Source organism: Ovis aries, chromosome 6, assembly GCF_016772045.2.
Source record: "Ovis aries strain OAR_USU_Benz2616 breed Rambouillet chromosome 6, ARS-UI_Ramb_v3.0, whole genome shotgun sequence".
Lineage (NCBI taxonomy): Eukaryota > Metazoa > Chordata > Mammalia > Artiodactyla > Bovidae > Ovis > Ovis aries.
In genome coordinates, this window is record NC_056059.1 from 115365913 (window position 1) to 115381024 (window position 15112).

The 15112-nt window shown below is 59.6% G+C and overlaps 1 protein-coding gene across 1 annotated transcript in view; it reads right to left on the minus strand.

Moving 5' to 3' along the window:
- Positions 1–497: 497 nt before the first annotated feature.
- Positions 498–15112, minus strand: part of ACOX3 (acyl-CoA oxidase 3, pristanoyl) — a 50061-nt gene continuing 35446 nt past the window's right edge. The window contains 5 exon segments of the mRNA XM_027971266.3: positions 498–1155; positions 3705–3791; positions 6163–6230; positions 7706–7880; positions 11877–11992. Of these exon segments, the coding sequence (XP_027827067.2) occupies positions 1036–1155; positions 3705–3791; positions 6163–6230; positions 7706–7880; positions 11877–11992 (566 nt within the window). The 3' untranslated portion in view covers positions 498–1035.

Sequence of the window (15112 nt, forward strand, 5' to 3'; positions counted from 1 at the left end):
GGGCTCTTTTGGAAAATAAGAGCCACCTTTGTTCAGTACTAGTGTGCTCCGTGGGCACCACGGCAGGGTGGGGAGGGCACAGGGCTGCTGATGACAGAGGTCCTGAACCTCCTAGAGAGATCGAAAGCTGGGGGGCAGCGGGGGACGAGACAGGGCGGAGAGTCAGAGCCCACCCACCGGCCGACGTCCTGACCTGGGACGAAGGAATCATGGGTGGAGATGGCCATCAGCCTCCTCCATCAGTCCCCGCTGTCCGCAGGGCACTCGGGCCTGAGGGTGGACAGAGTGCAGAAGCGTGGGGCAAAGCCCCCACGGGGCCAGGCAGCCTGGGAGCTCCACTGCCTGTAGAAAGAAACTCATTCAAGTAAAAAAGTGACAACGTAACGTGCATACGACAGGGAGGTCAGGACATAAGGACGACCAGATCTGCAAATCGTTACACATTTTTTATCCTTTGGAAACACTTCTTTGATGGAAACTTCTAGTTCCACATAAGATAGTAATAAACCTGATTTTATTTTCCTTCAAAATCTTCAACTATGCCATTCGGGTGGTCCACGGTGCAAATTAGTCAAGTTATGATATGATTTAATGACATGAGGAAGTCAAACTGGGGTGAACAAAGAATCGGACTGGCATCGTTCAGGGCTTAGTGAAGCAAAGCCTTGGAAGAAATCTCAGATGAAGGTAAAAGATCACCCAGCCAGAAAAATCCCAAATTACAAGCAGTCAGCTTCATAATCAGCATATGAAAATAGAATTATGCTAAAGCTCTAATTATCCAAAAGTGTTCAGTCTCTCAGGAAGACATGATCCTTTTCACCCAGCAAATGGGGATGACCCAAATCAGTCCTACCCTTTGGACATTACCCATCCTGGTGGGACTTGGGGCGGGGGGCGGGGCCAGGCCAGGATAAGCCGCTCCAGCCGTGGACTCAACAGGACAAGCAGCCAGGTAGAACTGCGGGTCTGGGGCTTCCAGAAGTGAACTTGAGGTCCAGGTGTTCACGGCCTGGCCAGATTTAGCCGGTGCTGCTACAGCTTTGATTTCAAACTTCCTACGACGGGCTTGTGGACCGCGAATTCCGCCCACCACGACGCCCGCTCCAGCACTTTGTTTTCCTGAAGGACGGCAGTCCAGAGGTTTTTATAGAGCTGTAAAAAATACATACATGATACACACAGATGGAATAAGAAAGACTCTGAGCGTCTCAATGCAACTGTGCATAACACAGGAAGCTCCGTCACTCCCTGGAAGCATTTTAAGATGATTTAAATTCAATTTGCATAAGCCCTTTCTTTGTCAGTAGAGGAAAATTGGGAAAATACAACTATCAAGGTCCCTAATGTGCACTCATGATGAAAACATCCTGCTTGGCCTTCTCTTTGGAAATTCCCGCGGATGGTGGATTCTGCAAGTCGGCATCGATCATTTGCTCTGAAATCTGTCCTTTCGCAGCCACGAGGCTGGCGGGTGGTGGCACGGCCAAGAGCAGGCTGACGGCTGGTCCTCTGGGCCCCCAGGCCTGGGCAGGCCCGGTCCCCTCTCTGCCCACCCCGACAGACTGAGCCCCCTAGGCCAGCCAGCCACCGCCTCTGGGCCCCCAGGCGGGACTGCGCTCATTAGCCATCCTAGAGGAAGGTCATCAGCGGGCAGGCAGTCGCCTGACGCGTCCCTGCTCCCAGCACGGCCAGCGTCCAGGCCGAGGTCCGTCGAGGCAGGAAAGGGGCCAGTCTTACATCTGGCTGACATTGACAGATGTTACTTTCAAGAAGCTGCCCTCTCTCTGCACCTGCTAAATGCGCTCAGTGATTTCGCCCGCATGCTGCTATTCCTGGCTCCCAGGGAGACACAGACAAGGCTCTCTCCCTGCGGGGCATAAATCCGAGGCAGCTCCGCATGACCTGGACATGGCGCTTCCCTTAAAGATGGAGCCTCGGCCTCCGACAGCTGTGTCTGTCTGTCTAAAATGGATTTCCTACCTCGTACAGCAGCCGGTGCAGACCTCGGCCCGTAACACTGGGAGAGACACGCACTGTGCTCTGCCGGGCGAGGCCCGGGGTGCTCTGGTCTCAATGTGGAGTCCAGGGCCCCACCTCAGGCCAGGGCAGGATGGCACGGCCTCCCCTACTCCGCAGTCGCCCGCCCGTCTGTGAGTCAGGGCTGCTGCCTGCAGAGGCACCCCGCCGCCCATACGGGGCTAGCGCTGCCAGGAGCCTGCATCCCGGAGGCCAGCTCCCGGCCCGGGGGCCGGTCAGCACGTCCTCCTCATGCTCCTGCTGGGCCCTGGACACACCAGGGACCAGGGTTCATACTCTCCTGCCTTCCCTCCAAGGAGCCCATCTTTGCCGCCTCCAGCTGGGCCAACTCAGGCGAACCTGCCTGTTCCCCCCGGAGGCTGGGTCTCTCCCTGGCAAAGCGGCGGCCTCAGGGGAGGACGCCTGGCCCAGCTAGACAGCCAGAGGACAGCCGGCTGTCCCCAGACGTGTGGTCCCCGCCTTCCTGAGTCGACGGGGGGCTCTTCTGACCTGCCCACCCCAACGCCTGCACTTCCATCCTAACCCTGGGTGTGGCTTGGGCTGGGCAGAGGTCCAGGTATCTGTCCCCTGGATGGACGGCAGTGTCTCCTGAGGACAGAGGGCTCCTGTCCCCTTGGAATGTCCCCTGGGGACAGAGAGAAGGCGCCTGCCCCCCAGCGTTCAGTCTCCTAGGGGAGCAAGATAAGCCTCAGGAGAAACAACACGATAGGCATGGGCCCTCACCACGTGACTTTAACACGGAAATGCCACGTCTCTGTGGAAACACAGGGACAACCACCCATGGGTGGTGCGGAGCCGGGGAGCAGTGAGCAGACCCGTGGGCGTCGTCTCGCACAGGCCTCTCCATGTGATGGAGGTCACACAGGGCTGCCTGTGGGCTCAGGAAGGGGCACTGTGAGGGTCACACTGCAGAACAAAGTGGGGGACCCCCCTGCTGGGGGAAGAGGGGGGGATGCTTCACCTAAAAGCCGGAGGAGACCTCTTAGAAGAATGGCACTCCACTTAGAATGAAAGTGGGAACGCAGGTGCAAAGGCCCTGGGGTGGGAGTGAGCCCAGTCCAGCAGAGAAACAGGACAGCGGGCTGGAGTCTGGAGGGCGGGAGGGCCGTGTGACGACCCTGGAGGACCGGGCAGAGGTCAGCCCCAGTGGCGGGCGGGAGTGGGCAGGGATCTGGTACCACTTTGGTGTGAGGACTTCAAGGCAGCTTTAGAAGCAATCGTTCTGGGGCACGGGGAGGGCTGGGGGCAAGGGAGGAGCTTGGGCAGCCACCTGGGGGCTGCCCCGGAGGCCCAGGCAGAAGGGCGAGGGGATCAGGACGGCCGAGAGACGGTCAGAAGGCCCAGGAGTGGGGCGGGCCCTCAGGAGAGTGTGCAAAGGCCACAGCTTCACACAGGCCCATGCTGACCTCAGCGTCACGGCCTAAGACAGTGGCGGAGCCACCCTGTCTCTCAGGGAAGGGCAGGCTGGGGGATGGCTGACCCGCCCACGACCACCCCAACTTCTCCCAGCTGCTCCCCCTCCCTGCCACCCACGTGATGCTGGAGACGGGCCCCCCCGCCCGCCCCCTTGCCCCCGAGCCCTGTTGCCATCTCAGCTCTGCCACAACTGCCCCGGGGCCCGGAGCGCCTCCTGCCACCCACGGGAGGAAGGCCGCTCTTCATACCTCGCCGTCTGCTCTGCCAATCGGTGAGTCCAGGATGAAGTCCGGAGGGGCGATGACGTCCACCAGGGCAACAGCATCATCTTTCAGCTGTTAGAAAACAAAGTCCGTACACTTGGCAACGCCCGGCATCTCCGTGGCAACCACCGAGTAACAGAGCCTGCAACCCACGAGCAACGGTAACCCCAGCAGGCGCGAGGCTCCACTCCTCAGGCACCGTCTTTCCGTTGGCCTGGGTTACAGGTTCCCCGAGTGTGCGTCTGAATATTTTCACCATGTTGCTATCCACTCAAGACTTCCAACGTTTTCTTTTTTTTCCAACAAGGTAGGGACTGCTCGTAAAACTGATGATTCTGCGGCTCACTAACTGGCAACTGTCTTCAGAGGTTTGTCTCTGAGCCCTGACTGATCAGGGCAATTACTGTTCCAACAGAGGAAAGTATGTCCAGAAAAAAAAAAATGTAAGAGAAAAAGCATTTATAAGCCCCTGGAAAAGCCATCACCCCAATGTGCTTTGGTTTGCGGTAGTTTTATTACTCTCCCGCCCCGTTACACAAATTATTCGACAATATGACAAGTGGAATTTATATGAGTAGACGCCTAAGAATTTTCTTGAAATGCAAAAAAACATTTTTTACTTAAAATAATTGTGAAATGCCATATGCGGTATGCGTGCTTAGTCACCCAGCCATGCCCGACTCTTTGTGACCCCGTGGACTAACAGCTCGCCAGGCGCCCCTGGCCCATGGAATTCTCCAGACAAGAATCCTACAGTGGGTAGCCATTCCTCTCTCCAAGGGATCTTCCCGATCCAGGGATCGAACGGGCGTCTCCTGCATCACAGGCAGATTCTTTACCGTCTGAGCCAGCAGGGAAGCCGAAAGATAAAACAGAGGACAGCATGCCTGAATGGGGACTGGAACCCTGGACCCTTGGATTAAAAGTCTGGTGCTCCACCGACTGAGCTATCCAGGTCCCGCCCAGTGGGTGAACTGAACAGAAGGCTGGGGCCAGGGCGATTGGAACAAGGCTGATTAAAGCAATCGCAGGGCACAGTCAGGAGAGGAGAGGAGCCCGCCTTCGTGGCTCAGGCGCTGCTCCACAGACCACACGCCCTCGGCACCAAGGTCCCAGGGGGCGGGGGGCACGAGCCTGCCCCGCTTCAGGGAGAAACAACAGCAGAGCAAGGTCCTGCCCGGGATCGGGGGTCGGCCAGCGTTTCACGCAGAGGGCCCATGGGAAAGAGCCCGTCTTTGCAGGCCGTGGGGGCCACTCTCAGCAGAGGTGACCGTAAGACAGCGAGGACACCCCGACAGGGAAGGAGCCGGCACCCCCTGCCCTAGCTGGCCCCGGCCCCACCTCCCGAGGCGGGACCAGGACTCAGATCCATCAGGCAGCTTGGGCCCAGGTACTGCCCCTCCACCTACCCCAGCCGCCAGCTCCACAGTCCAAACATCACGTTGCACAGCAAAGGAAATGACTGCTGTTATTTTTTATAAAGGCAACTCATCCCCACAAAACACAAGAGGGAAACCCCTCCTGTTTAAGTTGACATGGCCCGAGCAGACAGAGCGACCCCAGAGACACCCTTACCCAGAACCCATGTAGGGAGAGAGAGGCACTTAGAAAGGAGCCTGGGGGGAGAGGGGCTTGATGCCAACAAGGACATCACCTGAGCTGCCTCAGCTCGGAAGCACGGAGAGGAGCCCAGCAGCCTCTCACCCGTAGCTGAGACACTTGGGTAGACATATCTGCCTTGTATACCACAGACAATACCCCGGACAGAGTGCCGGGGGGGCTCTGGTTCATGTCTGATCACCCAAAGCAGAGAAGCACCTCCGACTGCACTGCTTAATACCACAGCCAGGACACACGTGACGGCTGAATTAAAACTAAAGAAAACCCCAAACCCTTGGGCACGCCCGCCGCGGCTCTACCCATGGCAGCCCCAGGCGGCCGGTGCTGACCACACGGCCTCGGAACCTGTCCCTCCCTGTACCAAGCTCCAGTGGACAGAGCAGCACCTGACCTCTCTGGGAGACGAGGGCAGAAGGACACAACAAAAAAATAAAAAGAAAATGCCACGAAATGAATTTAAATTGGAGGTAACTTGAAAGGCCGATGTTGCTGTAGAAAGCATCAGCGTGAGCTGGGTGTGCACGGGTCCCTCAGAGTGGTGCCTCCTGACTATCCCGACGTAAGCACATTCTCTGTAGTTTTCTTGGGTGTGCTAATGGTGGCGCTACTTTGGCTCAGTGGACATGAGTTTTGAGTAAACTCTGGGAGTTGATGATGGACAGGGAGGCCGGGCGTGCTGCAGTCCATGGGGTCGCAAAGAGTCGGACTCGACTGAGCTGAATGGTGGCACACACAGCAATGAGTGGGAAGCCAAGGTCACCAGATAGTAACAGCAGTGTGATCACATGTAAGTCGCATACGGACAGAAGGGATCACAACTCACCTGCGCACACAGGGCCAGGATGGCGCTCTCCATCAATTTACCTGCACGCTCACCGGAGAAGTAGCCGCCTGGAAGCACAGGGGGGTGACTCTGGGGTCTGGTACCCTCACCCCCAAGGATCAGTCGCTCAGTTGTGCCCGACTCTTTGGACTGTAGCCCACCAGGCTCCTCTGTCCATGGAGTCTTCCAGCCAAGAACACTGGAGGGGGTTACCATTCCCATCTCCAGGGGATCTTCCCGACCCAGGGATCGAACCCGTGTCTCCTGCCCTGCAGGCACATTCTTCACCACTGAGCCCCTGGGGAAGCCCAAACCCCCAAGCTACCCACGAACAGCACACACGTCACGAAACAGCCCATCCCGTGTGAAGGTGTCTCACTCCCGCTGCCTGGGCCCCGCTGTGACCCCTTTCCAGAAAGGTGAGGCCGGGCCCGGGGTCTGTGTCCTTCTCCCAGCCGGCCGGTTCACTGAGCAGGCGCTGGGGGGCGGGGTGGGGGTGGCGGTCACGGCTGGGAGCTGGGCATGCTGAAGCCCAGGAAGGGAGGCCGCAGGGGGCCAGGGTGGAGGAGGAGGCAGGGCCAGCAGGCGGGGGTCCATGGGAGTGGACAAGACCCCAAGCAGAGCACTGGGCGGGGAAGCTGGGCAGGGTGGCAGGGGCCTGTGGCTCAAAGTGGCGTCCGGGGGCACGCGGGGGCGTCTGCAGCCACCAGGCGACGGGCTGGAGACCCGCCCCCTCGGCCTCGCCTCCCACACCCAGGCAGCCCGTGCTGCGCTGTCTCGCAGGCCCAAGGAGGGAGCGCCGAGCCTGCTGCAGAACTGGCTGCTGTCTCCTCTTTGCCACAGAGAACAGAGCCCGCTCACTCAGAGCGGGTGGGCTCCTTTCCCCGCACCCCACCACTCCCACCAGGGAGCCTTGTATACCTCAACCGGTAAAGAATCCGCCTGCAGTGCAGGGGACCTGGGTTTGATCCCTGGGTTGGGAAGATCCCCTGGAGAAGGAAACGGCTACCCACTCCAGTATTCTGGCCTGGAGAATTCCATGGACTGCAAAGTCTATCGGGTCGCAAAGAGTCGGACACGACTGAGCGACTTAAAAAAAAAAGGGGGTGGGCAACACCAGCCCCAAGGAGGAAAATGTGGGTTCTTTGCAAGGAGAGGGAAAAACATACCCCTCAGACAGCACAGATACATGCCTGGTGCGTGAGCAGATACCCAGGACAGCTCTAGTATTAACACGTCATGGGGATGGTTTGGGAAAATGTCTAAAAAATGCTCCTTAGAAGGATAATGAAAACAAAGTTTCAAAAAAACTCAGGTTTATCCTGTTTCCACCCATCTTCCAGGAATCAGCCCTTTCCTCACCTCCTACGGAAAGCCCTCCTGGGTTGCCCGCCATGGCTCAGCCCTATGGGCACCACCCTGGCGCTGCTGTGCCCCTGGCGGTTCCCCTCACCCATGGCCTCTGGGTTCATCAGCTCCGTGACGAGCGCTCAATAAGCCGCATAGAAGGAGCCCCCCATGCAGCTCCAGGGCAGGATCTTACCTCGGTAGAGCAGGGCAGTGTGCTGGCTCAGGGACCAGAGGGCGTAGAGGGCACTGAGCCGCTGGAGCACGGCCCGCAGCGGGGGCGGCACGCGGGGCTGGTGCGTGTGCTCGTGGAACCTGCGCGCGACCGTGAGCTCCAGGAACGCCAGAGCCAAGGGCCGGCAGTGGTACACCTGCAAGGGCACGGAGCTCGCGTTCAGGGAGGGCACGGCGCTCGCGTTCGGGGAGGGCACACTGGGGCCTGCGTGCCGGCAGCACCCGGGGCAGTGGGCACAGCCAGCCGGGGCTAGGCAGCACCTCTGGGGAAAGGGCGGCAGGAACACAAGCCCGCCTGCAACAGCTGCTCGGGACCTCGGGCCCAGCGACCCCACTCAGCTCAGCGCTGTCTGGGACCTGGGTGACCCCACAGCTGACACACAGCCGCCACGGGCTCGCCTGGGTCGTCCTGGCACTAGGGACTGGGGCGTCCCCGGGGAGGTGGGCTCCCCGAGGGCACAAGGTCAGTTCTCTTGCGCTGAGAACCACACGGAAGGTTTTCCATACGCTCCCTGGACTCACCTGAAAGCAACATCAGCCTCTCCCGGGGCCTGGCCCCGCCCCCGTCCCCCAAGTTTCTCAAGTAAACAGCCCCTCTCTCCCACTTCCATCACGTCCAGAACTAAGGGAAGGGCTCCATGGAGGGCCAGCCGGGTTGCACTCGCGTGTGAGTCCCGATGCTGGCTCGGTTTGCGGAAGCAGGAAGTCACCACGGGGCTTCTGGCCCCGGCTTTTTCTCTTTTAACCAAGTCAACACATCTGCTCATCGTTAGCTTTGCTTGCCAGCTTTTCTTTCCCTTCTCTCGTTTATCAGTTTACTGCTTTTTTTTTTAAAAATTAGAACAATTACACATGCATTTCTCATCTGTTATAATGAGCATGCCTTGCTTTTGAAATTAATCCAGCAAAGGGGTGACCCAGGATGGGGGAGGAAAGAGACTCCTATTCAATGCCTGTATGACTTCGCCCCAGAATCCTTGGTGGCTCAGGCAGTAAAGAATCCGCCTGCAGTGCAGGAGACCTGGGTTCAATCCTTGGGTCGGGAAGATCCCCTGGAGAAGGGAATGGCCACCCACTTCAGTATTCTTGCCTGGAGAACCCCGTGGACAGAGGAGCCTGGTGGGGTCCATGGGGTCGCAAAGGGTCGGACACAACAGAAGCGGCTGAGCACACATGTGCACCAGCCAGAATCCACAGAGCGGGGTCCAGAATACGCTCCGGGGAGGCAGGGGGTTGTGGTCGCCGAGGGGGCAGGGCTCTGAATTAGGCCTCCTCCTCACTTTCAGGGCAAGCACTGGGTCCTCACTTCCGAGGCCAAGGCTCTCCCAGGGTCTGCCTGAGAACCAGGCACCCTCGGGAGGGAATTCAGGGGAGGATGTTCCCCAGGCCAGTCTGCCTGGTCTGATCCGAAGACCCCCCTGCGCCTCTGACACCACCAGGTCACACGGCCTGCGTCCCCGTGTCCTGCCTGCAGAGCCAGCCGGGCCTTCAGGGCAGCTGCCCCCTCGTGCTCAGCGTGTCGTGGGTACCTTTGGAGGGAGAGAGACGCAGAGAGGGGAGCGTGCTCACAGGAGGGGAGCTGACGAAGCTGATAATGGAGGCGGGCGGGGGGTGCTCCCCCCAACCCGGGGCCAGGCACTAACCTAAGAGCCCCCAGGGCATCACCTCAATCCGCCCTGGACCCCGAGGGTGAAACAAGGTCAAGCCATCAGCGACTGGTGGAGACACAGTCGGTGCAGGTAGGCCGGCCCCCGTGTGCACCCTCAACCTCTCCGAGGGTGGGTGTCCCTGAATTAATCCCCAGCCCCCGGGGTGCTCACGTGCCATGGGCTCCTCTCCACTTGGGGCGACTCTCCCTGCGAGTCCCAGCCCAGGACTGAGTCCAAACTCTGCTCTCCTCTACTCGCACCTTCTCCACCACGCGGATTTTCTAGAGTCAATCACACTGTGCTCATCCTATCTTTCCGAGAAAGCAGCACACGGTCAGCTTCGGCCATGGCATCGGCTGGTGCGGGCCTGGAAAGGCGGCCCCACCTCTGGCGTGGCTGCCCTAAAAACGCAGTGAGCTCTGAGTACCCGGTGGGCCAGCTCAGGGCCCAGCCCCTGGAGTCGAGGGGCCGGCTTCCAATTCCACTTGGCGTTTACGAGCCTTTGTGTACGGGCAAGTGGCTCTCATCTTGGGCCGAGCGTCTTGGTCTGTGAGAGGCAGCAGGAGGGAGCTGGCCCGCGGGCGCTGCCGTGAGGAGCAGCGACAGACCTCAGGGGTCCAGCACCTGCACCACGCCCCACGAGCTCCTCTCCCCGGCCTCAGTCCCCGGAATCGGACACGCACAGGCTGCTGTGTGTTCCTCCTGGGAGAAGTTCAGAGGAGGCCATCAGCTGCCTGGGGACACGGGCCCTGGGGGTTGCCCTCCACGACCTCCTTGCCCAGGCCAGGAGCATGCTCAGGTGTAGACCGTGTCCACAGCTGACCCCGATGACGGCACCAAGGGCAGGCTGGACGGCTCTCCTGGCTTCTCATCGGGCCACCAAGCTGCTGTCTGAGAATCCCAATGAGCAGCTGTGGAGAAGGTGGTGCGTGGGCGGCATATAGGGGGCCTGGACCATCACAGGGACCGAGGAAGGCGGGGCATGGTGGGCCTGGAGGGTCACAGGGACCCAGGAGGCAGCATGTGGGGGGCCTGGAGGGTCACGGGGACCCAGGAGATGGTGCATGCGGGGCCTGGAGGGTCACAGGGACCCAGGAGGCGGCGCATGGAGGGCCTGGAGGGTCACAGGGACCCAGGAAGGCGGGGCATGTGGGGCCTGGAGGGTCACAGGGACCCAGGAGGCAGCACGTGGGGAGCCTAGAGGGTCACAGGGACCCAGGAAGGCGGGGTGTGTGGGGCCTGGAGGGTCACAGGGACCCAGGAAGGCGGGGCGTGGAGGGCCTGGAGGGTCACAGGGACCCAGAAAGGCAGCCACACTGGGCCAGGGGCACGCAGGAAGTGTCTGAAGGGAGACACATTAGGACCGAGGTTCCCGGAGCCACAGAGAGTGGACCTGCTCCCCAGACTGGAGGCCCCACTGGCTCGGGGGTTCTTGGCCAGGCCCAGTTTGCCCCCCCAGGGTGCCTGGCACTTTAAGGAGATAGTCTGGGGTTGTCACAACTCAGGGGTGCTGTTGGCATTTTAGTGAGCAGAGGCCTGGTGCTGCTGGGCCCCCCACAGTGCACATACAGGCCCCCCCAAATCACACAGCTCCAACATCCATAGGGGTAAGAGCCTTGTTCCAGCTCCTGTACCCTCTGCTTCCCTTCCAAGTCCTCACACTCAGCGCCCACCCCTGACTTCTCCTGGACGGACTTCCTTGCCATCAGAGATCTGCCCACAGTATTAACAGACCTGGGCCAGCGCCCACGAAGGGTCCTATCAGGTGCCTGCACTGGGGCCGTGGTGGGGGGCACAGAACAGAAACTCTCGGGGGCAGTCCTAGCCTGCACAGCCCAAGCTGCTCCATGACCAGTGTTTCTGCCGCTCCGCGATCATTAAAAGCTCCCAAGAGATGCCGGTAGCTGGACACTGCAGGCCAGGAAGGCCTGCTGCCCACTCCCTGCACGGGTCCCTCTCTCACGATTCCTCACCCCCGATAAACCTTGAGGCCCAGGGAAAACATTCCAACCCAGGTATCAATTTCTGGTGCGCTCTGATTCCCGAGTATATTTGCATTTTAACAAGTTACGAATAAGTGTCAGTCGCTCAGTCGTGTCCGACTCTTGGCGATCCAATGCACTGTAACCCACCAGGACCCTCTGTCCATGGAATTCTCCAGGCCAGAATACTGGAGCGAGTTAGCCTTTCCCTTCTCTGGGGGATCTTCCCGACCCAGGGATCGAACCTGGGTCTCCTGCCTTGCAGGCAGAGTCTACCAGCTTAGCCACCAGGGAAGCCTCAGTTACAAACACCAGGCAGAGATGAGCTCTGAGCTGTCCAAGTCTGGGCACCAGCCACATGGTGTAGGGGAAAGGGATGGGATCAGGGCTCGGCTGGCTCGGGAGCATTGCTGGTCCCGACGGCAGAGAGCCAGAGAGGATGCGGCGGTGCAGGAATCAGGAGCAACTCCCGAGAAGAGCAACTTCCGAAACAGACACGTACCTGACAGTCGTTTCTGGCTTCAAAGTCGCTCTTCCCCGAGCGCGTCTCTTGACTGAGCTTCTGGTGACTCTCACGGAGCAGGTAGCAGACCAGCCACTCGTATGCCGCCAGCGGGACTTCAAAGTGAGAAACGGAGAGACGCGTGAGTGCAGGGCGTCTCCCCCTGCCGCAGCCTCAGCCCTCACGCTGAGTGAGAGAGACGCGTCCAGTTCACAGACCCGGAATCTGCGCCCACCCGCCTCCCACCCCTCGGTGGTGGTCAGGCTGAGACAGGCGAAGGGGGCGGGCGCTTCCTGGCTCTGCTGTGAGGCCGGCCCTAGTTCTACACGGTTCTAGCAACCAGAGTCCACGAGGTCATGGAGCTCCTTCTGGGCTTGTCGCTGTTCAGTCGCTAAGTTGTGTCTGATTCTTTGTGACCTCATGGCTCCTCCGTCCTCCACTGTCTCCCGGAATTTACTCAAACTCATGTCCGTCTAGTCGGTGATGTCATCCAACCATCTCATCCTCTGTCGTCCCCTTCTCTTCCTGCCTTCCATCTTTCCCAGCATCAGGGTCTTTTCAAATGAGTCAGCTCTTCGCATCAGGTGGCCAAAGTACTGGAGCTTCAGCTTCAGCATCGGTCCTTCCAATGAAAATTCAGGAGTGATCTCCGTCAGGATGGACAGGCTGGATCTCCTTGGTGTGCAAGGGACTCTCAAGAGTCTTCTCCAGCACCACAGTTTGAAAGCAGCAATTCTTCAACACTCAGCCTTCTTTCTGGTCCTTTGGGGGTAACCACCTCATCTGCGATGAAGATACACAGTCCGGGGATGAAACTCGGACCTGCACGATGTCAGGGCGACTTTCTGGCATGTGGTTGGGGAGTGGAGCCCCATCCACCTGGCGGGCCAGGCCCTGGGCCTCACCTCAGGCCTCCTGAGACCTCACCCCCTCCTCCGGCTCCTAAGGGGAGAGGAGAGGAAGCTGCTGACGGGGGTGTGGATGGACAGGGACCGGCTGGAAGGGGCTGGAGGGAGACCCCCATCTTCCCAGCCCGGCCCAGCACTGTGCCTGCATCTGTGGGTCCTTCTGTCTTCACATATCACCGGTTCCGAGGGCTTGGGTGACTGAGAGCACCCAGCCTGGCAGGGCTGTTCCTGCCCCCTCCAGTGAGGACCAGGCGACAAGGAGGCACCCAGGCACGTGGAGAGGGAGCAGGGGATGGGGGTGGGGTCTGAGCTGGCTGCGAGGCTCTGGGTCCACGCTCTCATTCCCTTAGCGGGATGAGACCAGGCAGAGGGCCCAGGCCTGAGGGGCCCGCAGCTGCTCTGGACCCCCAGGACCGACCTGGGGGCGCTGGGCCTGGACTCAAAGGCTGGACGCAGGGGCCCTGGGATTTCCCTCTGTGTGGCACAGCCTGTTCCCTGGGAGGACATCCCGTAGTACCCACTGCAGACCTCCAACCGTTTCGTGCTGCCGTATGGGTTAACAAAGCTCATAGCACAGCTGAGCTTTCCATTAACGAGCACACGCTCCATCTCAGAGGCCCGAGGAGCCGAAGGCTCAGAGGCTGCAAGCAGCCCAACCAGCTCACACAGCATGTGTGTGTGAGCCTAGCAAGGCAGGTTGGGGGGTGCGGAAGCTGACACAGGGCACCCCTCCCAGAGTTCTGCCGGGTATGGTGGCTGGAATGGGGCCCCCAAAGTCATGTCCAAGTCCCGGCCCCCTGAACCTGTGAGTGTGCTCTCACTTGGGCAAAGGGTCTCTGCAGAGAGGGCACTTCCTCCTAATACCTTATGGGGAAATGGAGGCTCAGAGAGGGTGAGCATCCAGCCCAAGGTCACACAGCCGTCTCCAGAACCTGAGCCCAGTTTCTCTGAACACATGATGTGATGCACCCCCACCGCCCTGTGACCCTCGGACCCACACAGCGGTCAGAGCAGCCAGCCAACCGAGTGTCAGTGGCTCAGTGCTGTCTGACTCTTTGCGACCCCACAGACTGTGGCCCGCCAGGCTCCTGTCATGGGGATTCTTCAGGCAAGAATGCTGGAGTGGGTTGCCATTTCCTTCTCCAGGGGCTCTTCCCAACCCAGGGATGGGACCCCAGTCTTCTGAATTGTAGGCAGATTCTTCACTGTCTTAGCCGCCAGGAGAGCCCAGCCAACCCACGGCACTCCAATTATCTGATACTCTTGCGAGTGAGGAGCCAACGAGAGGAAAGAGCTGGATCTCACGTGATCACATGGTGTGCGGCGCCCCAGCGCTCAGGCCCATTTGTTAAACGCATCCTCGGCACACACGCACCCACAGCACATAAATCAGAGGCAGCGGGCGGAGAGCCGCCCTGCCCCTCCCGCTCCAAATAAACCTTCTAATTCCTGAAGGGAAAAAAAAAAAATCTCCTGACCTTGCAAACAGGCCTTGCTCAACCCTGGAAAGGTCCTGCGTGTCCCGTCCTGCAGAGCCCCAGGGTCACATGTCACTAGTGGGACTTCTACCAAAGATGCAGCTGAGACGAGGCCTGGCCCCGAGGTCTTGGGTTCAAATGATCGAGCACCCTGAGGATGAAGGGAGGGCCGCGAGCTTCGGGCTCCCCTCTCCCCGTGGAGAACGTCGTCAGGGTTCCTTCCACGCCAAGCCGCCTCTGCCAGATGAGTTTTGCTTGCGCTCTTCCCTCCAGAAGATGTTTTCACTTGGTTGGAACGAGTGAAAATTAGAGCACTCACAGGAAAAACAGATGACGCGGCCCTGGCACCCTTCCTGCCTCTGTGCACAAAGCAGCTTCTGCGTTCACAGCGCCAGCGAGCAGGGCGGGGTGGTTGGGGGGAGTGTGGCAGGCCTGGGCGGGGGTGGGGGGTGGACACAGCAGGCCCCGTGACATGTCCAAGTGCTGGCCGACCACGTGTTTACGCTCTGATTTTACTATGGGGGACGGCTTTGGGGAGGGGGGAAATTCCAGTGGGGTGGATGTTACGAGAATGATGAGGTCATTTCCTGGGCTTCCTGGAGCAACATCTGGGGGCTCCAGAACCATCAGAAAGACCTTTGGGTGTGTCCCAGCATCCTCCCAGCTCTTTAAAAACAGAGATAAAGAAGGTGTACTGTCAGAAAAGCTGTAACAAAGGGTGGTGAGGGAGCCGAAGCAGTGACGAGCAGAAACGCCTCTGCTTGTTGCTGTCAATGAAAATGGAGGACAGACCCGCTGGCAAGTGGGCCCGGCCCGGGTCCGATGCTTGCTCCAGCTGCACACGTGGACT